At 40.7% G+C, this 23,587-nt stretch overlaps 1 protein-coding gene across 4 annotated transcripts in view; it reads left to right on the forward strand.

Moving 5' to 3' along the window:
* Positions 1-23,587, forward strand: part of SAMD13 (sterile alpha motif domain containing 13) — a 50,794-nt gene that overhangs the window by 24,200 nt on the left and 3,007 nt on the right. For 2 of the 4 annotated variants that reach the window (XM_074381092.1, XM_074381093.1), the window contains exons 3-4: positions 5,213-5,324; positions 8,256-8,377. In XM_074381092.1, coding sequence (XP_074237193.1) covers positions 5,213-5,324; positions 8,256-8,377 — 234 coding nt within the window. The remainder of the gene's footprint in view (positions 1-5,212; positions 5,325-8,255; positions 8,378-23,587) is intronic. The other 2 variants (XM_003921367.3, XM_010347035.3) reach the window with 1 other exon arrangement.

Here is a 23,587-nt window from a genome sequence, read left to right on the forward strand (position 1 = left end):
CAACTCTTATTTATCTGAATAATTAAAAATGAAAACTGTTCTGTCCAGAATCTTTGAATCATCCCTTTTCTTTTTGGGCCTGCCATTTAGCCAGATCCCTGCTTGTTAGCATGAAGGGAAAGAGAGGAAGGAGTGGAAATAACATGAACGCTCATTTGGTTGCTTCATCCTTGGGTTTTTCATAGGCAAAGAGATCAATACTAATTTATTCAAATCAGAATTAAATTGCTTTTAGCCAGAGGTTGTTTTAAGACATGAGCAAAGAGCAGGTTAATTTCATTTTTAAGTTATAAATATCCAGGCAGCACAAAATTAGATTGCATTGCTGAGTGTAAAAATAAGTAACATTCAGGATTAGCTTTATTAAAAAAGTAATGTGACAAATATATTATCATGATAAGATAACCAGTCTCTAAAGTAACTTTTGCTTTGAACTTTGAAGTGGAAATACAATTGATGAATATAATGGGGTTGTGATATTATATGTGGCTTGCATTTACCCAGAGTATCCTTTTGACCTGGCCAACTCTCAGCATCTGTAATGTCATAAGTACCATAAAATGTACATATGCTAGATTTAGAAAAACAGTTTCAACTACATTCTGCCTGCCTTCTTACAAAGGGAAATGGAAACTTTTGCTGCCAGACTTAAAATTATGATGTGCCAACATGAAACCCTCATCATAAAGGCTCAGTTGATCTGCATGTATCTGCCAAATTTGTTATTATTGCTTTTCTGTCCCCATGGTTGTATCTCTCCAGCTCTCTTTAAAAATGAGGTGATTGTTTAATTAGGGAATAATCATTACCTAGTGTGAATTATTCACACATGATATGATTTTTATCAATACTTGATGTACCTAACCATATGCACAAAGTACTAAAAGGTGACTGGGCTAAATGAAAACATGGATAATTTAATTAAGTGCTGAGATTTCTTGCTAATTTTTAATAATAAAGCTATATATAAAAATATATTTTAAAGATTCTGTGCCTGGAAAATACTCATAAATTTATCACATTAACATGTATTATATTCTAAGAAACGTTTTGCTCTGACAATAGTGAATAATAAATATCAAATGAAAATGGCACTTTTGTATCTGCCATCTCATCTTATCAGTGCAAAATCAGCAGCCACAATGGAATCACCACCTGGCAGGTATTTTAAACAGTGACATTTAAATTCCCTCTGGAATTTGACATGCATAGGTCATAAAAAAGATGTGGCGAGAATGGTCCATTTATAAGGAAATAACTAAAGTTAAGTGTCTCAGTTTGGACAAAATATCAGTCCTTGGGAAAACATTGCATTCCTAGCAGAGAAAGGTGCTGCTTAAATCTATCCTCCAAAATCTTCCCATGTCAGATGTTCTCTGGCTTTGGCACTCTGGCTCCTGCCCCGCACACCCTTCCGCTTGGCCTACCCTTGTTGTGTTGTTTTGAATCATCACCAGCTTTCTCCTTAAAACTGTTGCTGAAACCACTGGAAGAGCCCAGTGAAATCATCCATGTTGCGTAACACAAGCAAACAAGAAGTGACGGTGCGTGCCTGCGCAGATGGACCTCTGCAAGGCATCCCCTCTCTGGGGCCCTGCTCAGAGTGTGTTGAGGGCAATAAATGCCTTTTTAAACTGCCATTGAAAATCTTCAAGTGTTCTAGGAATAGTGAACTAACCGGTCCTCCCTGACATAGGTCCTCAACAGCACTTCGTTCACCCCTCGATTTGAGTATTCCTCAGAGCTGACTGTTTCCACATCTGCTTTCCCTCACCAGATTGCTGGCTCCTTGAGGGCAGGGACTATGCAGGGACAGGTCCTTGTAACCCTGCATCTAGCACAATACTGAGAAGACAGGCTTTCAATAAATATCTGTCATGTCAATGAATAAGTATGTTGGAAAAAAAGCAAAGACTTGGAGTCAAACATATCTGGAATCCAATCCTAGCTTTATCTGCCATGCGATTTGGGGTGCATTTCTTAACCTTTGTGAGCCTTCGTTTCCTAAAAGCAGGTTACAATAGCCAGTTCACAAAGAGGCAGGAGGCTGATATTGAGTAATGTGTAAAAACAGATTGTAAGCTGTAAGCGCTCTCAGGTTGTTAGTCTATTGTAATATTTTTGCTGTGTATCAACTGTGCACCAGTCAAACTGTGCTAGGTGCTGGGCCTATAGAGATGAAGACAGGTTTTTCTTCTCAGGATATCAATAGTCTAATGTGATTTTTCCCCGCATTATTTTGACTTTAGGGGGGCTATCAGGCTTTTAAACATAGACAGATCAATCATTAAATGTATTGGTTAGTTTCTAACTCTTTGTTTCTTCTCAGTGAGTTCCCTTACCCTCCATATGAGAGAGTGCCCGGTTCCACGTTGCTCCTATTCATGGTCACTGCCAGCAGTTTTACAAGCCTTTATTCTCTGTAGCACTGCTATACTCAAGAATATTTCAGAATTATGGGAGTCATGATGTTGCATCCCACCATAATAAAAATCAGGAAAGCCTCCCATCCTAAAATTACAATGTAGCATATTTTATTATTACAATGGAATAACTATTCTTTAAATTTTTTAAAAAAATTTAAGTTTAGGGGTACATGTGAAGGTCTTTGATAACTGTTCTTGGTGAGGAAAGGCAACTAACTGAAGTCAACCATGAGGAGAGTGAATTCAGATGTTTTCTGGGGCACTTAAAAGTGTGTTCCATAGGACTCTGTGCTTACTACTAGAAGTCAGCTAATTAGTAAACTGAGAAGATTCCTTGGAACAATGAACTCCTTTCCAAATATTCTTCAAGGACACCTTAGGAGAGAGGGAAGGAAAATGGTGCCTTGAAGAGGACACCCAGTACCAGTTGCTGATTGCTTATGTTGCTAGCGTTATGGAAAACTCCAGCACATAGATAATTTTTTTAAAAATTTACCATTGATTTAAAAACACATAGTTAATATTTAGTAATGTTAGGGTGAAAAATAGTTTTTCTTCCCAATGTATATTGCCTGTTAAATGGTAGGAAGATTGTATGTGTGCACGTGCGCATATGGGTACGTGTGTATACAAGCATGCAGTGGTTATAGATTCACCATCTTTCAGCCCAAAAGAGAAAACATTTAGAGTATTGGCTTTAAATGTTTTTAAATTAAGTGCTGTTGAGAAATGAATGATCACATGTGCCATTGATCAGTGACTCCCTTTAACTAGTACAGAAGTTGGTTTGGTTTTCTTAAATCAAATATTTTAGGTTCCTGCTTTGGGCAAAACATTGTGCTGGAGAATTAGGTGGCTGGATCGTTGACTCTTACACCTTTAAAGATCTTCAGGAATCCCTCAAAATCTAGCCAATTTTTTTTTCCCATTAAAAGCCTGGATATTTTCAATTTCCACTAAATACTGAACCTCTCAAACTTAGTTCTAGGCCCAGCTCTCCTCTTATCCTCTCTCAAGATTTTAGTTACTGTATAAATGCCTCTGTCTCCCACAGGTGTACCTAGCCCACTCTTCTGCTTTGTGCTCTAGACTTATATCTCACATTAAATCTCCGCTTGGATATAGACAGTACTCCAAATTTAGTATGTTCAGCATCTCCTGGGAGTGCCATCTCAGTAAAGTTACCACCACCCAGCCAGCTCCATGACACTTCTACTCACTCCATTCTCTACGTCTGGTCCAGCACTACATTACACTGATTTTATTCATTAACTATCTTTTAAATCCACACACTCCTCTCGTTTTCCATAGCCACCATCCTAGTCTAAGTTAGCATGATCTCTGGCTTGCATGACTGCAGCAGATTTCTCACTGGCTTCTTCCTCACTGGCTCCTGTCCAGCATCCTTTTTCAAAATGTGAATCTGATCAGGTTGCCCCCTTTACATAAGAGCTTCTCATTGCTCTTAGCAAAAATCCAGAATTTTTGGTGTGGCCTCCAAGGCCTGCATGGCTCCCTTGTTCCTGCCACAGGGCCTAGAATAATCTTCATGTGACTTCTTTATACAGTTAACTTCTAGCTGCTTTTTAGATCGTACCTGAAAAGAAACTCCCACCAGAAAGCTTCCCCTATCCCTTAAACTGTCATAGTACATGGTGCTTGTCCTTCTTAGCATTTAGCATAACTCAAAGCTGCACATTTACTTGCATGACTATTGATCAATGTCCACTCCCCAAAGGACTGTAAGGCCCATAAGAAAAAGAGTGGTCTCTGTTTTGCTCTCCAGCGTATTCTATTGGAGAGTTGGGAAGAGGCTTTGTCCTGAAGGACCTCCAAAGCAAAGTTAGGCTGTATGATTGGATGCACACTCTGAGAAAATCATCCTAGATGAAGTGTAGAGAAAGATAGACAGATACAACAATTCAGAAATGAGGCAGAGTCCCAGTAACTGCAGGTCAATACCATTCTTTCTTTCTTCTAATTCTTTGTTCCCTCCTCTCTGAATACATTGAGGAGTGTTCCCCATAGACTCTCTCAGACAAATGCTTGATTGTCATCTGTGTATTTATTTGAACAATATGGATTACGTTTCTAAGTACATGCTTGATACTAGGAATAGTAAAATGGAAGTGGTCCAGGCTCAAATGCGTATCTCCAACCTGCATCTCCCACTCTCGTGGGAGGGTCTAATCCAGTGTGGAAGGTGCTACAATGGGAGTCTGAATGAAGTTCTAGAACTCAAAGCAGGTTATGACTAAAATACTCCCTTGGAAGAGCCAAAAAATGCCTCAAAGAGGAGGTAGTTTTTGTACCGATAGAAATGATAGGGTTTTGTTCAGTAAAGACAGGTGAGGGGGCATTGTAAGTGGCTGGGACAGGATGTACAGAGGCTCAGATCTATGAAAGGACTTGGCCTATTGTGGAATGGTTTATCCCTAGATGCGTGGGGATGGGGGCTAGGGAAGGTGTTAAGAAAACAGGAAGAGAGAGAGGTATGCTGAGGTCATACTGTAAAAGGCCAGGTGTTCTGAACTCAGAAGTATGAATGTCATACTGCGGGCTGCCAGCAGTCACTGGACCACTCTCAATGTCTCTGGATTAAAAACCAGAGAAAATAATTTACATTAAAGCTCAAATGGTTTATTAGCAGTGACTAAGCCAGTGAGAGTAATCATCATCTGAACCCAAGGAACATGAGAGGCCTGCCCCAGAAGACCCAGTTGTGAGCCTGGCCACACCCTTGTGCAGGCACTGCCATGAAAACTGTCTGGATTTGTGTTTTGCAGTTCCATGGAAAGTGGGAGACCACCTGATCCTGCAGACTGGGCTGTGATGGATGTCGTCAATTATTTCCGAACCGTGGGATTTGAGGAGCAAGCTAGTGCTTTTCAGGAACAGGTAACTTGGTCTAGAGAAACACATGACGAACATGTGATGAACCCACAGTTACCTCCTTTCCCAACAGTGGACAGAAGGAGGAAGAGGACCAAAGAGCAGGGAGGCATCAATGAAGTGCTGAGAAACTGAGGGGAAGGAGAATGGGTGTATCAGGTGAATTATCCCTTCATGCTAGGGGAAAACTCAAAGCCGGAGACAGTGGCAGCTGTGGAGAGGAAGGCTAAAGTTCATTAACATCTGTCCTCTGAAAGACTCGGGGGTAGAGTAAATCAGCCCTGCCTTCAATACAAACACACTAGAAGAGTGCAGAAACAGAAGAGAAAGCAAAGGCAGGGACAAACCTGACCAAGAGACACACAGTGCCTTCTTCTACTGGCCTTGGCACCCAGTGAACTATTAAGCCCTCTGCAATTTGCTTTCTGGGTGCTTGGCAAAGTAGAGCAGAAAAAGCACCAGATTGTAAGTTGAATCCTGGTTCTTCTACCTCTCTGTGACCCTAGGCACATTGCTACTTCTCTCTGAGTCTTCGTTTCACATCTATAGCATCAGACTATCAATAACTTTATAGGGATGTTGTTGTGAGGATTAAAGGACAATTTATGCACAATTTGTCATAGGTTCTGGCACAATGTTAATGCTCAAAAAACGGGATTTCCTTTCCCTTAGGTCCAGGGTTGGTATCAGAAAGAGGGAGGAAGGGGCAGGAACTCGTCCCAATGGTCTAGGTGATTCACAGCTCCATGCTGCAGGCTATGCCAGGTCTGCAGGGGTGGTCCTCAAGGGGCTTTGACCTGAGGAGGAAATGGGGACAGCACAGTGTGGTTCACACCAGGCCAGTTCTGTGGGTAAACACAGAGTTCCTATTTCTCTAGCAATGAAGGCTGCAGTTTTCTAAGCATTACATTTTCTTTTCAAGTATCATAATATTGTCGGGAGAAGCAAAAACTGAAAAATGTGTCTCGCTGCTTGTTTCATATCCCTTCAGCCATTTTTATTCTCTTAAGCGATTAGTTGTATGGCCTGATTTGGATAAGGTCAACTTTTCTAATATTGCACATGCCAATTTCTAGATTTCCTTCAAGCCATATTTACTTCAGACTTGATCTTTGTAGATATGTATTTTTTTCTAATTTAGAAAACTTGCTAAAATAGCAGCTCAAATTACTATTCATCCACCAGAAAAGCTAAAATGAGAAAGATGGATAACACTAAATGTTCACGAGGGTGTGGAGCAACTGGAACTCTTTCATCGTTGGTGAGAATGTGAAATAAACATTCAGACATCTACCCCATAATGCAGCAATTTCACTCCTGGGTATTTACCTAAGGGACATGAAAACACATGTCTATAAAACAATTTGTACAAAATTGTTCTTAATAGCTTTATCACAATGGTCAAAACTTTGAAGCCTAGGCCTACATCCATAGGGTAATGAATATACAAACTGTGGCATATTCATACAATGGAAATACTCCACGTAATAAAAGAGAATGAACTACTGTTATGTACGACCATTTGGATGAGTCTCAAAAACGTAATACTGAATGAGAGAAACGTTACATAGCTGAGTTCATACTGAATGGTTCCATTTAGATAAAGTTTCAGGACAGAAAAATGCATCAGTGGTAAAAAACAATCAGCTGCCTCTGGCTGGGTGGGGATGGAGAATGTCTCAGAAGGCGTATGAGGGAACTTTCAGGGTGATAATAACATTCTGTATCTTGATACAGGCTCAGGTTACAGGTATGCATGGGTGACTGCTTGCTTTACACAGGCATAACTGAGAACAAATTTGAACAGCCACTTCCTTCAACTCTCGTCAGGAAAGCCTTGCCCTGCAACTTGACAGAAGCAGGCAGGGATGGAGAGCATCCCTAAACCACCTTTGAAAAGGGCAAGTCCCGAAAGGGTAGCACAGTTGCCCTTGATGTGGGGGAGGAAGAATACTGATAGATACACCTCAATTTAAAATGCATCAAAAATATGGGTTGGCAATTAAGTAGAAGGGTGACTTCATGGACATGTATGTGATAAAGCAAGTACAAGAAATGTTAATTGTAGCATCTAGGTGTTCAGAATATGGGTATTTACTCTAAAACTCTGATGAGTTTTCTTTATGTTTGAAAAACTTTAATGAATGATTGTGATGGAAAAGAACTGCTCAAGTTGGAAAGTGGAAGGAAGGCTGCTGATCAGCTGGAACATATTTTGTTTTTCACTGGTACAATGTCCATTTGTGTCACTGCAATTGAATAGCTCTCTTCTAAAATTAAATTTAAGTGATACTGTAAATGATTATCAAAAACATACTTAGCTAAAAGGTCTCTTGGCCAGATTCCCAGCTGACCAAAAGCCCTTTGCAGGTTGAGCTTTTGCTGAGACTCCTTGGAGGCAGACATCCCAGACTGAGGGCACCCAATGGTCTCTAGACTTTCCAGATCCTGTGAGATACCTCAGAAACTGGACTGCCAGCTCTGAGCCTGGCCCATGAGCAGGCCCTTTCTCTCATGGATGACCTCATTCTGGCACCATGGACACTGGGAAGCATAATGGGAATAAACTCTTCTAAAGCATTTCATTCAGAAATCCTTCAAGGGAGAAGTAAGCATTGCCTTGCTGCTATGTTCAGTCTGCCAACTCAGAAACCTGAGAAATGAATTCTCAAAGGATCAGAGTTTTGCAAGCATGGTCCAGAAGCTTGAGTTTCTTCATTTTCATGGAAGGGTGATTGGGTGGGGAAAGAGTCTGTCTGCCTTGAATTTGACTCTGGCAGTGATTCAAATCTTGTTTCTCCTTTTCCCATTAAAGGAGGTAGAGGGCAGGGAGGGCCAGGCTTTGGCTGGTAAGATAAGTCACTGCTGTGTATTCATGAGAACTGAGGATTGGATCCTCTGCCATGTTAACTTGCTTCTTCCATCACCACACTACAGAGGCCATCAGCATTTTACCTCTGGAGTCTTCCTGGCAATGAACCCAGTCGGTTAGCACCCACTCATCATCCTGATGGGAAGACTGCAGGCCATCTCCAGCCCAAGCACATGACCCTTCCAAGGTACATCTTCTAGATAACAGCAGCTGAGAAACAATTAGAACAGTTGCTTCCTAAAACTCTCCACAGGAAAGCTTTGCCCTGCAACTTGACAGAAGCAGGGCAGGGATGGAGAGCATCCCCTAAACCACCTTTGAAAAGGGCAAGTCCCGAAAGGGTAGCACGGTTGCCCGTGATGTGGGAAGCTTATTGTTTCATGGCTGACTATTGTGGGCTGAATGTTTGTGTCCCCTCAAAACTCTTATGTTGAAAACCTAACCCACAGTGTGAGGATATTAGGAGGTGGGATCTTTGGAAGATAACTAGGTTTAGATGAGGTCATGAGGATGGGGCCCCATGATGGGATCAGTGCCCTTATAAGAAAAGAACAAGACACCAGAGAGCTTACTCTCAGGTGTGAGGATACAGCAAGAAGACCATCTCTATAAGACAGGAAGAGAGCCCTCACCAAGAACCCAGCCATGCAGGCACCCCTGTCTTGGACTTTCAGCTTCTAGAACTGTGAGAAATAGCTGTCGTTTATGCTGCCCAGTGTACAGTATCTTGTTCTGGCAGCCTGAACTGACTAAAATACTGATATTATGGCAAACATGTCTGCCATCAGATGGTCTGACTTCCAGGAGAGTATCTGTCTTTGTGGTATGGTCTCATAGCACAGTACTGGAAATTGTGTGGCTGCAGCAACCAGACTCTGACGTGGCTTTCTAGCAACATGACCTCTTGGAAGATATGAGGCCACTGAGCAAGATTTGTCAGAGGGCAAGATTTGTCCTGTGTTTCTATGGTATAGAGAAGCATCTGGCTTATGCTGATGCTCTTTACCTAACCTCCCTGTCCCTGTGCAGGCAGCCCGCTGCCACAGAACAATGATCTCCATTAAGTTTTCCTCTGCTGCAATTATCTTCATCAGATTTTCTTCTGGCAGTCCTCTTTGGAGCCTTCTGTGTTAGTCACAATTACCAGTCAAAGTAATTATCAAGAGTGAAGGCCTAAGTCCCTGCCTAGCCCATCACAAATAACCCAGTGTCAACAGCATGTATGTTTTGGACAGCGATGTTGCTGCTCCTTGAGTTGGCATGTGTTTTGTGTCATCAGGATTGCAGTTGTTCACCGTGTGGGGAGTCTGGCCCACCGGACTCATTCAGCTAGCACTCCAGAGGGTTCACCAGCCTATGAGAGTAGCAGGCAATGGCAGCCCTGGAGAGGGCAGTGATTACAGCCTTGTCAGTACCATCTCTCTTTCCCACAGACACTGCAGTGTGGTGGCTATTTTCCCAAGTGCCTTCTAGCAGACAAACATTTTAGGCTGTGGTGAAGTGAATGAGTGAAAGTCATGACTTCTGACATGTTTTCTTCCAGTTGACTTACGGTTACTGGATGGTCCTGGAGAATTTGCCATTCTAGGACTCAAGATTTCTATAAAGTGAATTAAACAGAATACTGAGTTAAAAAAGCAGATTACTACTCAAGCTACTGCTTTAAGTGTCAAGATATGTCATCTTGGAATTGGTCCTCAAGAAGTATGCTTTCAGGCACAACACAGGGCACAAAATCACTTGAGACACAGTTGAGCTCTTGTGAATAGATTTTTCTTTTTTAAATGGCATTTTCCCATGGATATGGGCTGCTTAGCTTTCAGGAGTCTAAGGTACCTCAGGAATTTTACTTTGATAAGAGCTTTGGTTTTTAAGAGACTATTTTGACTAATCTTGTTCAAAAGCATCTCTCCCTTCCTGACAGAGAACATTTAAGATAAAGTTTACTTTGTCAAACTCTAAAGGCTAAATGAGCAGTTTACTTTGTCAAACTCTAAAGGCTACATGAGCAGCGTTCTCTGTTGTAAAGCCATCGATGGGCAATGCATTTAGTTGTCATTTAAGGAACTCTACAGTCTAGTAAGTAACGTCACCACTCAAATTGGACCCTAAATGCAAGTCATAATTGCAAGACAGCTCTGCCTGTTGTGGTGTAGTCACTTCATTTCTATGTCTTTGTCTGTTTGATTCACATACTTAGAACATATATGAAGAAGAAGGAAGACAGGCATCTGCCATTCAATCAATGTCGTATAGTTCATATTATTCAGATTTCTCAAACTTACAAGCAACATTCATGATTTTATTTCTAGAATAATATGTATCTCTGAGGTAATCATGACACAATAATATGCAACTCAAGGTGACAAATTAATCTTACTCTATTATCTCTTCACTTTTCTCAACCCATGTGAATAAGAATAGTAGTTTTACTTTGAAATGTCCAGCTGGTGCTTAAGTCATTCATTTGAAATGCAAAGATTGACATCTCTTTTCAGATGGCTTATTGCTACCTTTTGTTAAGTTTCTGGAGTCACTGACTTGATAAAAAATAAATAAAATTTCTTATGGTTACATGTTGCCAAGTAATACTAACTACCTCAAAATGGAATTGTAGAGTGGGGAGGCCAGTCAGAACAACCCTGAGCATCGTGTTCAAAGCACAGCCAAACTGAATTCAGTTGTAGTAAATCTAGATGGAGATTTCTAATTACAGAGATAAATATAGGTTTTGTGGAGCCTAAAGTTTATACAATTCTAACAGCCCTCCTTGGTCAAAAAAAATTATAAAATTATGGTTACAAACTTGTTAAGTTGAAACTTAAACTTGATTAGCTTTCATGGCCAATCTGGCTTTGAATTAGACCAATTACAACCTCAAAAATTGAGAATAACTTGATTTACTTCATCAGCAATAATACCAAGTACTTGAAAATATTTGAGGTGCTTTGATGCCTGATAGTTTTCAACAATTGAAGGCTATTGAAATGCTTAAAATATGTTACAGCATAATGAACAGGGGAAGTCTGCTGATGTATCTTTTCAGCCCATAAAAATTTAGAAAAGAGGTGAAATCACAAGTAAATGGATAATGCTAACAATAAGAAAGTAGCCAAGAAAATGGAAAACTGATAAGGAAAAGTTTTTTAAAGTTTATTTTAGATTCATGAGTACATGTGCAAATTTGTTATATAGGTAAACTGGGTGTCACAGAGGTTTGGTGTACAAATTATTTCATCACCCAAGTAATAAGCATAGCATCCAATAGGCAATTTTTCATCTTTACTCTCCTCCCACCCTCCACCCTCACATAGGCCCCAGTGTCTATTTTTCCCTTCTTCATGTCCATATGTACTTAATATTTAGCCTCCACTTATCAGAACATAAGGTATTTGGTTTTCTGTTCCTGCATTAGTTCATGTAGGATAATGACCTCCAGCTCTATCCATGTTGCTGCACAGGACATGATCTTATTCTTTTTTAATGGCTATGTAGTATTCCATGGTGTATGTGTACCACATTTTCTTCATCCAGTCTACTGTTGATGGGCACTTAGGTTGATTTTATGTTTTTCCTATTGTAAATAGTGCTGCAGTGAACGTACAGGTTCATGTGTCTTTATGGTAGAACAACTTATATTCTTTTGGGAATATACCCAGTAACGGGATTGCCAGGTTGGATGGTAGTTCTGTTTTTTTTTTTTTTTTTTTTTTTTGAGACGGAGTTTCGCTCTTGTTACCCAGGCTGGAGTACAATGGCGCGATCTCGGCTCACGGCAACCTCCGCCTCCTGGGCTCAAGCAATTCTCCTGCCTCAGCCACCGAAGTAGCTGGGATTACAGGCACGTGCCACCACGCCCAGCTAGTTTTTTGTATTTTTAGTAGAGACGGGGTTTCACCATGTTGACCAGGATGGTCTCGATCTCTCGACCTCGTGATCCACCCGCCTCGGCCTCCCAAAGTGCTGGGATTACAGGCTTGAGCCACTGCGTCCGGCTGTAGTTCTGTTTTAAGTTCTTTGAGAAATCACCAAACTGCTCTCCACAATGGCTGAACTAATTTACATTCCCACCGCTACTGTGGTGGGAATTCACTTTTCTCAGCATCTACAGCATCTATTTTTTTTTAAAATAGTAGCCATTCTGACTTGTGCAAGATGGTATCTCAAGGTTGTTTTGATTTGTATTTCTCTAATGGTTAATGTTATTGAGCATTTTTTCATATGCCTATTAGCCATATGTATGTCTTTAAGAAGTGTCTTCTGAGAAGTGTCTGTTCATGTCCTTTTCATAATATTTAACGGGGTTGTTTGTTTTTTTGCTTGTTAATTTGTTTAAGTTTCTTATATATTCTGGATATTAAACCTTTGTTGAATACATAGTTTGCAAATATTTTCTTCCATTTTGTAGACTGTCTGTGTGCCCTGTTGATAGTTTTTTTGCTGTGCAGAAACTCTTTCGTTTAATTAGGTCCTATTTGTCAATTTTTGTTTTTGTTGCAATTGGTTTTTAGCATGTTCATCATAAAATCTTCACCAAGGCCTATGTCTGAATGGTATTTCCTAGTTTATCTTCCAGGGTTTTTATACTTTCAAGTTTTACATTTAAGTCTCTAAACCATCTTGAGCTGATTTTTATATATAGTGTAAGGGGTCCAGTTTCAATCTTCTGCATATGGCTATCCCAGCACCATTTATTGAATGGGGAGTCCTTTCCCCATTGCTTGTTTTTGTCACTTTGTCGAAGATTAGATGGTTATAGATGCACAGCTTTATTCCCATGTTTTCTATTCTGTTACATTGATCTATGTGTACCATGCTATTTTGGTTATTGTAGCCATGTAGTACAGTTTGAAATCTCTTTGCTAAATCATAACAAGAGTCACCTTTCCTCCAGTTCCCAACAAGTTCCTCATCTCCATCTGAGACCACTTCAGCCTGGACCTTATTGTTCATATCACTATCAACATTTTTGTCAAAGTCATTCAACAAGTCTCTAGGAAATTCCAAAATTTCCCACATTTTCCTGTCTTCTTCTGAGCCCTCCAAATTGTTCCACCCTCTGCCTGTTACCCAGTTCCAAAGTCGCTTCTACATTTTCGCATATCTTTTCAGCAGCGCCGCACTCTACTGGTACCAATTTACTGTATTAGTCCATTTTCACACTGCTGATAAAAACATATCCAAGATTGGGCAATTTACAAAAGAAAGAGGTTTAATTGAACTTACAGGTCCACATGGCTGAGGAGGCCTTACAATCATGGCAGAAGGTAAGGAGGAGCAAGTCACATCTTATGTGGATGGTAGCAGGCAAAAATAGAGAGAGCTTGTGCAGGGAATCTCCTCTTTTTAAAACCATTAGATCTCCTGAGACTTACTCACTATCACAAGAACAGCATGGGAAAGACCTGCCCCCATGACTCAATTACCTCCCACTGGGCCCTTCCTACAACACATGGGAATTCAAGATGAGATTTGGGTGGGAACACAATCAAACCCTATCAGCCATTCTTCAAGCACTGAGAATCTTTCCTCAGCTTGATCTCTTCTGCTGAGATTATAATATGAGATTCTTGAAGTAAGTTTTTCAACTCTGCCAGATCAGTTTGATTCTTTCTTAAAATGGCCATTTCATCTTTCAGTTACCATATCATTTTATTATAAACCTTAAATTCCTTAGATTCTGTTTTAACTTCCTCCAGAATCTCAATGATCTTTGTTCCTATCTATATGCTGAATTCTATGTCTGTCATTTCAGCCATTTTAGTTATTATTGGGGAACTAGTGCAGTCATCTGGAGATAAGAAGACACTCTGGCTTTTGAGTTGCCAGAGTAATTGCATTAGTTTTTTTGTTTCTGTTTTTTTCTTGTGGGCTCATATTTCTTCGGTCTTTGAAGTTGCTGTCCTTTGGGTGTGATTTTTTTGCCTTTCTCTTCCTTAATGCCCTTGGGGGTTTGATTGTGGTATAAGGTGTCTGGCTTTATTTCTGCAAGATTTTAGGAGGACAAGGCTCAGCTTGGCACTTCTGGGCTGCATGCTGTAACTCGGCGAGGCTGGTACCAGGCTACCAGCTTTGTTCTCTGGCCCCTTGTGATTAGCAACCTGCTTTACTGGAGGGATCAAAGTATTTCCTGTCTGCTGGCCACAACACTCTGATGAGGGGTGCTGGCAAAAGAGTTACACTGGGGCAGTGGCAGCAGGATCTTTGGTTGCTCATGCATACCAGCAGCCACAGCAGCCTGTCAGGGTGCACACACATTAGCTAGGGAGGAACTTTTTCTCCAAGTTGAGAAGTGAGTGGGAGGCAGGCCAGTAGGGGAGAAGCAGCAGCTAGAGTGTCATGTAGGCATGAGGGCTCTTTTCTAAGAGAGAAGACATCCAGACTTACTCAAATCCAGGAAAGTAGCCAAAAGAATTGGACAGATTAAAATTGGAATAAATTGAGGAAAGTTAAATGAAGCAAACTCCCTGAGGATATAGAAAGGGACGAGATCAAAAGAATATGGAGGAAAAAGGATGTGGAGAAATTGGAACATTTGTACATTGCTGGTGGAACTATAAAATGGTGCATCTGTTGTGGAAAATAATTTGGCATATTCTCAGAAAGTTAAGCATAGCATTACTCTGTGACCTAGCAATTCCACCCAAAAGAATTGAAAAGAGGGAATTAAACAGATACTTATACTTTGCAGTGAATATATAGGACACATAAAGCGATGAGATCAAGAGATTATGGAAGAGCAAAGGTGTGGAGAAATTGGAACCTTTGTAAATTGCTGGTAGAACTATAAAATGGTGCATCTGTTGTGGAAAATAATTTGGGAGACTCTTAAAAATTTAAGCATAGCATTACTATTTGATCCAGCAATTCCACCCCCAAAAAATGAAAAGAGGGAATTGAAGAGATACTTGTACTTGTGCAGTGGTCATTATAGCATTGTTTACAATAACCAAAGGTGGAAACATCCTAAGTGTTCATGACCAAATGAACTGATTTTTAAAATGTGCTGTATACATATAATGGAATATTATTCAACCATAAAAAGGAATGAAGTTCTGATATGTGCTACAACATAAATAAACCTTGAAAACATGTAAATGAAATACGCCAGACAAATATTACATAATTCCATGTACATGAAATATCTAAAATAGGCAAATTCGTAGAGATACAATGAAGAGTAGAGGTTACCAGAAGCTAGAGGGAAGGGGGAGTTACTAAGTAATGGATGGAGAATTTCTTTTTGGGGTGGTGGAAGTGTTTTTAAAATAGCAGCAATAATTGCATAAGACTATAAATGTAATCAATGCTACTGTATACTTAAAATGGGTAAAATGGCATATTTCATGTTATATTAATTTTATCCCAATAAAGTTTTTAAAATGTAATGCCAGCCATAATAAACATGATGATTGAATTTGGTCAATAAAATATTCAAATATTTTATTTTTAAAAATATTAAGGAATTAGCACTGGGCAAGACAGCATTCTTCTAAGTTGGGGACATAGGTGAAGCTGTGTACAGCATAAATAAGATTGTCCTATGTGATGGTTAATTTAAGGTGTCATCTTGACTGGGCTAAGAGATGCCCAGATGGCTGGTAAAGCATTATTTAGGGGTGTGTCTGTGAGGGTGTTTGTGAAGAAGAATAGTATTTGAATCAATAGGCTGGATAAAGAAGATGGCCCTAACTGATGTGGATGAGCATCAGCTAATCCCATCATAGCCCTAATAGAACAAAAATGTGGGGAAAGGGTGAATCCCTCTGTTTGACCTGAGACATCCATCATCTCCTGCTCTTGGAAATCAGAGCTTCTGGTTCTCAGGCCTTCAGACTCTGACTGGGCTTACATCATCAGTGCCACCTCACCCCCCCGTTCTCAGTCCTTCGGACTTGAACTGAATTACACCACTAGCTTTCCTGTTTTCCCAGCATGCAGCTTGGTCATCTCATTGGTTCTGTTTCTCTGGGGAACCCTGACTAATACACTTTATCTTCATGGACATTAAAGGAGTTCCTGAAAACCTCTCTTTCCTTTGCTAAACAAGAGTCAACTTCCTCTGCTTGTGGTAGATGGGGATTTGTAGAGATTTAATAAAGAACTGGAGGAGAGCAGTGAAGGTCAAGAATGGCCACCAAGGGGAATGGAAGAGGGAGATGACCAAGGATAACAAAAGAACTGTTGAGGTATTCTACTGGCCAGCTGAGATTGGTACACTGCAAATGTGTAGTGTTTTGTCGTCATGGTTTCTTGGTTTTTTTTCCCCAGCTCCACTAGATAGAGGAGTGAGAGAAGCTGAATTGCTGGACTCATCCTGGATGAGGGATGTGTGGGATAGATACAGCAAAAAGCTAAGAGGGCTATTTTAGAGGACTAATAAAAGAATGGCTCCCTGGTCAATCACTAAGTTCAGACTTGATACCAAAAAGGAGTCGGAAAGGGACTGATAACCCTGGAAAAAGTGAAGTTGACATGAAAAAGTGGGTTGAATGAGAGTGAGGAGTGAGAGACAGAACAGGATATTGGGCTTTCAATGTTGCAGAGAAGGGACTCTTTTAGTTGATGATGTGATATGAATAGGTGGTAAAAGTGAAGGGGAAACTGTAGAAATGGTTGGTGTATTAAAACAGACTAACAGATATGACAAGTAGTGTATAATGGCTTAATTATAGTAGAAGTTTATTTCTTGCTCATACAAATAGTCCAAGGTAGCTGGTAGGGATTTTCTGCTTTACTGTAATTCAAAGACCCAGGCAAAGGAGGCACTGTTATCAGTTGAATAGCTTTCAAGATCATCTAGGCATTGACATAAGTTAGCATAAGGAAAAAGAGCAAGGAGAAGCCTGCGCACGTAGTCTTACGACCTGAAAGAGGTATGCATCATCTCTTCACATCTCATTGGCCAGAGCTGAGTCACATGGCCACACTATGTTTTAAAGAAGCCTGGGAAATCTGTAGTTGTGTGTCCTGCAAAAAAGAGCAACCAGCAGCTTCCTTTTTTAAAAGCATTTGCTGTTTTGATGCTGCTGCTCAGTTTAGTTCTGAAGTCCAGAGATAAATTTTGAAAAGGCTAACATTAAAATATCCTTCAGTGAATTAGAAGAAACTGTTCTAAAATTCATATAGAATCAAAAAAAATTGCTCAGAGAGCCAAGACAATTCTAAGCAAAACAGAACAAAACTGGAGGCATCATACTACCTGATTTCAAACTATACTACAAGGCTACTGTAATCAAAACAACGTGGTACTGGTATAAAAACAGATGCCCAGACCAATGGAACAGAATGGAGAACTCAGAAATAAGGCCACACATCTACAACCATCTGACCTTTGACAAACTTGACAAAAACAAGCAATGGAGAAAGGATTCTCTATTTAATAAATGGTGCTCGGAGGACTGGCTAAGCATATGCAGAAAATTGAAACTGGACCCTTTCCTTATACCTTATACAAAAATTAACTCAAGATGGATTAAAGACTTAAATGTAAAACCCAAAACTACAAAAACCCTAGAAGAAAATCTAGACAGTACCATTCAGGACAAAGGCACAGGCAAATATTTCATGACAAAAACATCAAAAACAATTGCAACAAGAGCAAAAATTGACAAGTGGGATTTAACTATACTAAAGAGCTTCTGCACAGTAAAAGAAACTATCATCAGAGCAAACAGGTAACCTACAGAATGGGAAAAAATTTTTGCTATCTGCCCATCTGACAAAGGTCTAATATCAAAAATCTACAAGGAACTTAAACAAATTTATAAGAAATAAACAACCCCATTAAAAAGTAGGCAAAGGACATGAAAACACACTTCTCAAAAGAAGACATTAGTGCAGCAGCAAACATGAAAAAAAGCTTAACATCACAGATTATTCGAGAAATGCAAATCAAAACCGCAATGAAATACCGTCTTACACCAGTCAGAATGGCATTTATTAAAAGGTCAAGAAACAACAGATGCTGGCAAGGTTGTGGGGAAAGGGGAATGCCTTTACACTGTTGGTGTGAATGTAAATTAGTTCAACCATTGTGGAAGACAGTGTGGAAATTCCTCAGAGATCTAGAATCAGAAATACCATTTGACCCACCAATCCCATTACTGGATATATACCCAAAGGAATATAAATCATTCCATTACAAAGATACATGCACATGTTTGTTCATTGCAGCACTATTCACAATAGCAAAGACGTGGAATTAACCCAAATGCCCATCAATGATGATAGCCTGGATAAGGAAAATGTGGTACATATACACCATGGAATACTGTGCCACCATAAAAAGGAAGGAGACCATGTCGTCTGCAGGACATGGATGGAGCTGGAAGCCATTATCCTCAGCAAATTAACACAGGAACAGGAAACCAAACACTGCATGTTCTCACTTCTAAGTGGGAGCTGAACAATGAGAACACATGGACACAAGGAGGGGAACAACACACACTGGGGCCTGTTGCGGGTAGGGTGGGGAGAAGGAGAGCATTAGGAAAAATAGCTGGCTGGGTGCGGTGCCTTACACCTGTAATCATGGCACTCTGGGAGGCTGAGGTGGGTGGATCACAAGGTGAGGCATTGGAGACCAGCCTGGCCAACATAGTGAAACCCAATCTCTACTAAAAATACAAAAAATTAGCTGGGTGTGGTGACGCATGCCTGTAATCCCAGCTACTGGGAGGCTAAGGCAGGAGAATCACTTGAACCTGGGAGGTGGAGGTTCAGTGAGCCAAGACTGCACCTTTGCACGCCAGACCTAGTGACAGAATAAGACTCTGTCTCAAAAAAAAAAAAAAAAGAAAAGAAAAGAAAAAAGAAAAAAAAATAGCTGTCTGGATGCGGTGGCTCACACCTGTAATCCCAGCACTTTGGGAAGCCGAGGTGGGTGGATCACCAGCTCAAGAGATCCAGAGCATCTTGGCTAACATGGTGAAACCCCGTCTCTACTAAAAATACAAAAAATTAGCCAGGGTGGCACATGCCTGTAGTCTCAGCTACTTGGGAGGCTGAGGCAGGAGAATCACTTGAACCCAGGAGGCGGAGGTTGCAGTGAGCCGAGATGGCGCCACTGCACTCCAGCCTGGGCGACACACACACACACACACACACACACACACAGAGCTAATGCATGCTGGGCTTTTAATCTATAATTTAAAAAAATCTGCCTAGTTTAATCTCTTATGACCCAGTTTTCTCATTTGATGAAATGAGTTTTACTTATTTTCCTTCATTAGAAATGTGCTTAAGATTTTGTTTTGTGGCCGGGCGCGGTGGCTCAAGCCTGTAATCCCAGCACTTTGGGAGGCCGAGGCGGGTGGATCATAAGGTCAAGAGATCGAGACCTTCCTGGTCAACATGGTGAAACCCCGTCTCTACTAAAAATACAAAAAAGTAGCTGGGCGTGGTGGCGCGTGCCTGTAATCCCAGCTACTCAGGAGGCTGAGGCAGGAGAATTGCCTGAGCCCAGGAGGCGGAGGTTGCGGTGAGCCGAGATCGCGCCATTGCACTCCAGCCTGGGTAACAAGAGCGAAACTCCGTCTCAAAAAAAAAAAAAAAAAAAAAAAAAAGATTTTGTTTTGTAATACAGACCCTTTATCACTCACTTTGTGCCAGCAGCAAATATAAAATAACACTAGGAAATACTCATGAAGTCACCGAAAGCATTAGCCCTTACAGTGAACCAAAATGGATTTTGTGTCTGATTTCAGTGCAAAAGCCGTTTCGCTGTGACTGTTACTTCGGTAAATGAAATAGAGACTTTTGAGCCACACAAATAGTTTCTCTCTGAATAAACTGCTCAGTGTTGATTTTTCAATAAAGTGAAGCCTCCCCAAAGTATATATTATCCACTTTAAATTTCCCACCAAAAGGAAGGCAAGGCAAGCACAGCCATCAGCTGAGAGCCATTGGCTGAGAATGTTGAGCTCATAGTCACTCCACCCACAAGGAGCTGCTGACAGCGGGTGGGGCAGGGGTGAGAGTGTGAGAAGGATCCATACACCAAAGAGGAATGTCTCTCCAGAAGATACTTCATCCCAAGAGCCATGTGATAGTATTCAAAAGGCCTTGGTGTAAACTTGAATAGTTCACCATCTTCTTTTCCAACCTCATATAGAAAATCTTCAGAAAATTAACCCTGTCTTGGTGGGGAAAGGCTGTTTAAAGAAACATGGTGAATTACTACAAGTACTAGGTATGCCTCAAAATGCTTCCTCCTCTGATAAGAAAGTTTATCGCCAGCTGGATCTACAGGTACACGCAGGCAGGAACCCAGAGAACAAGGAGGCATCTGAGAAGAAATTCAAACAAGTAGCAGAGGCCCATGAGGTCTTGTCTGATGTCAGGAAATGAAATGAGTGTGACACACCCAGAAGGAACCGAACCAAAAGGGAAGACAGAGGAGATGGCAGAGACAAAAAACATTTGGAGGAGGAACTATGCTTTGAGAGGCCACACCGTGTCTTTCAGAATGTCCTTGAAGATGAAGACCTCTTCTCAGGAGATGATTTTTCCACTGGCCATGTGGGTTAAGCCAGGAGAGTCCACTCCATCTTTGATGTGACTCCCATATTGGATACAGGATTTTCCACTTTTGTGTCTCTGGGCTCCAGAGCGAGTACCTCTACCTTTGAGACATTTGTACCCTTAATAAGCAGTGGAATGAGAAACTTCAGACTGATCGCCACTTGTAGCCAGTCAGTAAATGGCAAGAGAGTTGTTACAAAGAAAGTGCTAGAAAATGTGAGGGGAAGGAATGAAGTTGAAAGAGAAAGACTGTTTCATGAGATTCCTCCACATCACTGGTAAGAAGTTGCCACTGTATTCTTTAACAGAGTGTTTTGATGCTTATGGAAGACTGAATTGGATTTGAGAATATGTTGAACCGGGATGGACAGAGTTCAGCTTAGTTCAAACCTCTCATTTCACGGAGGAGGGGAATAATGTGACAGATGTTGACATATGAACCTAGTAAGTAGCAGGGCAGAGCATCCTTCCCCAGTCTTCTGATTTTAAATTAAGCCTCCTTTCCCTTACGTACCATCTGAGACAGTAGAGACCACCTCCACAAATACGGCCTTCCCAGTCAGTGCAGAGTCATAAATCCCACTGACTTCTCTTAACTGTTTTTGCTTTTGCCCTACCTTGCAATTGCCTTGTTGCCTTTCTTGATGGGTACTCTTTGTCTCTTCCTAGGCTCTTTTCTCTTGTTCCCACCCATTCTTTCTTTCTATACATTTCCCACGGACCATATCACAAATAGGTTCAATTCAGAGTTACCTATGTATAGATTAATGCTGGCAGAGAGAATGAGTGAAAAGTACATGGGTTAAGATCTTTATATGCTTTTCAATTTTTTAATGTTTTTTTTTTTAATTTTAATTTTGTAGAGACAGGGTCTCACTATGTTGTGTGCCCAGGCTGGCCTTGAATTGCTGGACTCAAGCAATCCTTCCACCTCAGCCTCTCAAGTAGCTGGGACTACAGGCATAGACCACCATGCCCAACTTTTATATGCTTTTTTAAATAGCTAGCATTTATTGAGTGGTCAGTGCATGTCAGGAATTTTCACAAAAGTTACCTCAATAATACTTTCAGCAGTGAAATACAGTAGTCACTTTCCCCCATCATATAGATAAGAAAATAAGGCTTAGAAAAATTCAGTAATGTGCCCCAGGCCCCACTAATAAGCAATAAAGTAGTGTCTTAGTCTAAAGCACATGCTTAGCTAGTGAGCTATAATATCTATGAATCCTACTCATTTATTTTTAAATCTAGCCCCTTGCCCTCATTGGAAATTTAAACTATCATCTCTAGACTTTACTTTCATGCATGAGTACTTGCTGGAACTTAGTAAAGATGTAAACATTTTTTTATTGCCCAACAGGGACCTGAAGGTTACTTTTACATGAAGACACAACCAGTGTAAAAGTTTTACTGACACTAACAAATGATTATCAGCTAACACAATTCCCAAGATGTGAAATATCTTTTGTTTTGGATTGCATCATAATGTACATGCAAAATCTTGCGTTTGTTTTGTTTTATTTAGGTGGAGTTGGTCGCACTCCAACTCATTCATTTATATTAATACACAGACTGGGTTCCAGAAGAGTTATTCCTTATGGAAAGTTCCGGATAGGGTCTGCATTAGAACCGCTCCAGTTTCCAGTCCCAAGCTCATTGTAGTACAGCATGCCGTTGGCAGAATTTGGATTTCACTTGCATCCCATGGAAGTTATGTAACAAATTATTAGTTTTCTTAATCAAGGAACTTGCCTATGTGTGCAATTTTTATGAAACGATTGTTTTATGTAGTCTTTGAACTTTTTAATCTCAGTACGTTGTCTGAGCCTAAACAGGAATATGCCTACATCTTCCTGGCAAACAGCACACTTGTAGAAAGGAAGCAGAAGGTGGATTTGGAATCAGAACACATCCTATTTCTTTCAAAGCCTATCCATTTCCACGTAGTAGTCACTGTGAACCTCCTACATGACAGGCACCGTGCACGGTGCTTTGCATCCATCATTTCTAATCTCTAAAGTCCTTCACGGGTTTATTTCCATCCTACAGGTGGGGAAACTGAGGTGCAGGGCAGTTAAGTCTGCCACCCAGGGCCACATAGTAGTTTGTGGAGACAGGATTCAGACGGCAGTTTGCCTGACCATAAGCCTCATTTCTGTTATGCTCTATTCCACTCTCATTCCTTTGAGCTGCTCTAGTCAGGATTTAAGGGGAATGTTTGGTTGTATGTATGAATTAACTATATTTATTACAACATTTCTAAAACAAGGATTTCCAGATGGAGCTTTCTTTTACCAGCCCTCGTCCGAGGTGAACTGCAGTGTGTCTACTGAACAAAGGGAAAATCAGATTGGAGCAGAAACATGATTTTTCCATTTTCTCTTAAGTAAAATTCAAATTTCAGCATTTTTCACAGGCATGCTTGGCTTTTGACAGAAATGCTGAGTTGTCAAAGGACTTTTTGCCAGCAAAGATTTTTTTTGTGTGTGTGTAATTCACTTTGAGTTAGTTGAGGAAGTTTTCTTGGTGTATAGAAATGAAAGCAGGTGTCATCTCTTCCTGATGCCTATTTAAACATGTAGTAAGTGAAGTGTGAGCACACAACAGCTGAGGCAAGATGGAGGGCAGGAAGGGCTTTGCCGTTCAGTAAAACATTCTGAGCCCATGTGCAAGACACAGCGTCAGTTTTAAGGTCACCCCTAAATTAGTCTCTGTGACCTCACAGTGTCTTCAGCACAGCTACTGTGCTTTCCAGGGGCCAGAGGCTCCTACGCCAACTCTCAGACCTGCAGGTTTCACTAATCGGCAATCTCTAGGATTACTAGTTGCCTAAATAGGAAGAAAAGTACTTTAGGATTGTTGGGTCAATTCC

Source organism: Saimiri boliviensis, chromosome 11 (assembly GCF_048565385.1).
Source record: "Saimiri boliviensis isolate mSaiBol1 chromosome 11, mSaiBol1.pri, whole genome shotgun sequence".
NCBI lineage: Eukaryota > Metazoa > Chordata > Mammalia > Primates > Cebidae > Saimiri > Saimiri boliviensis.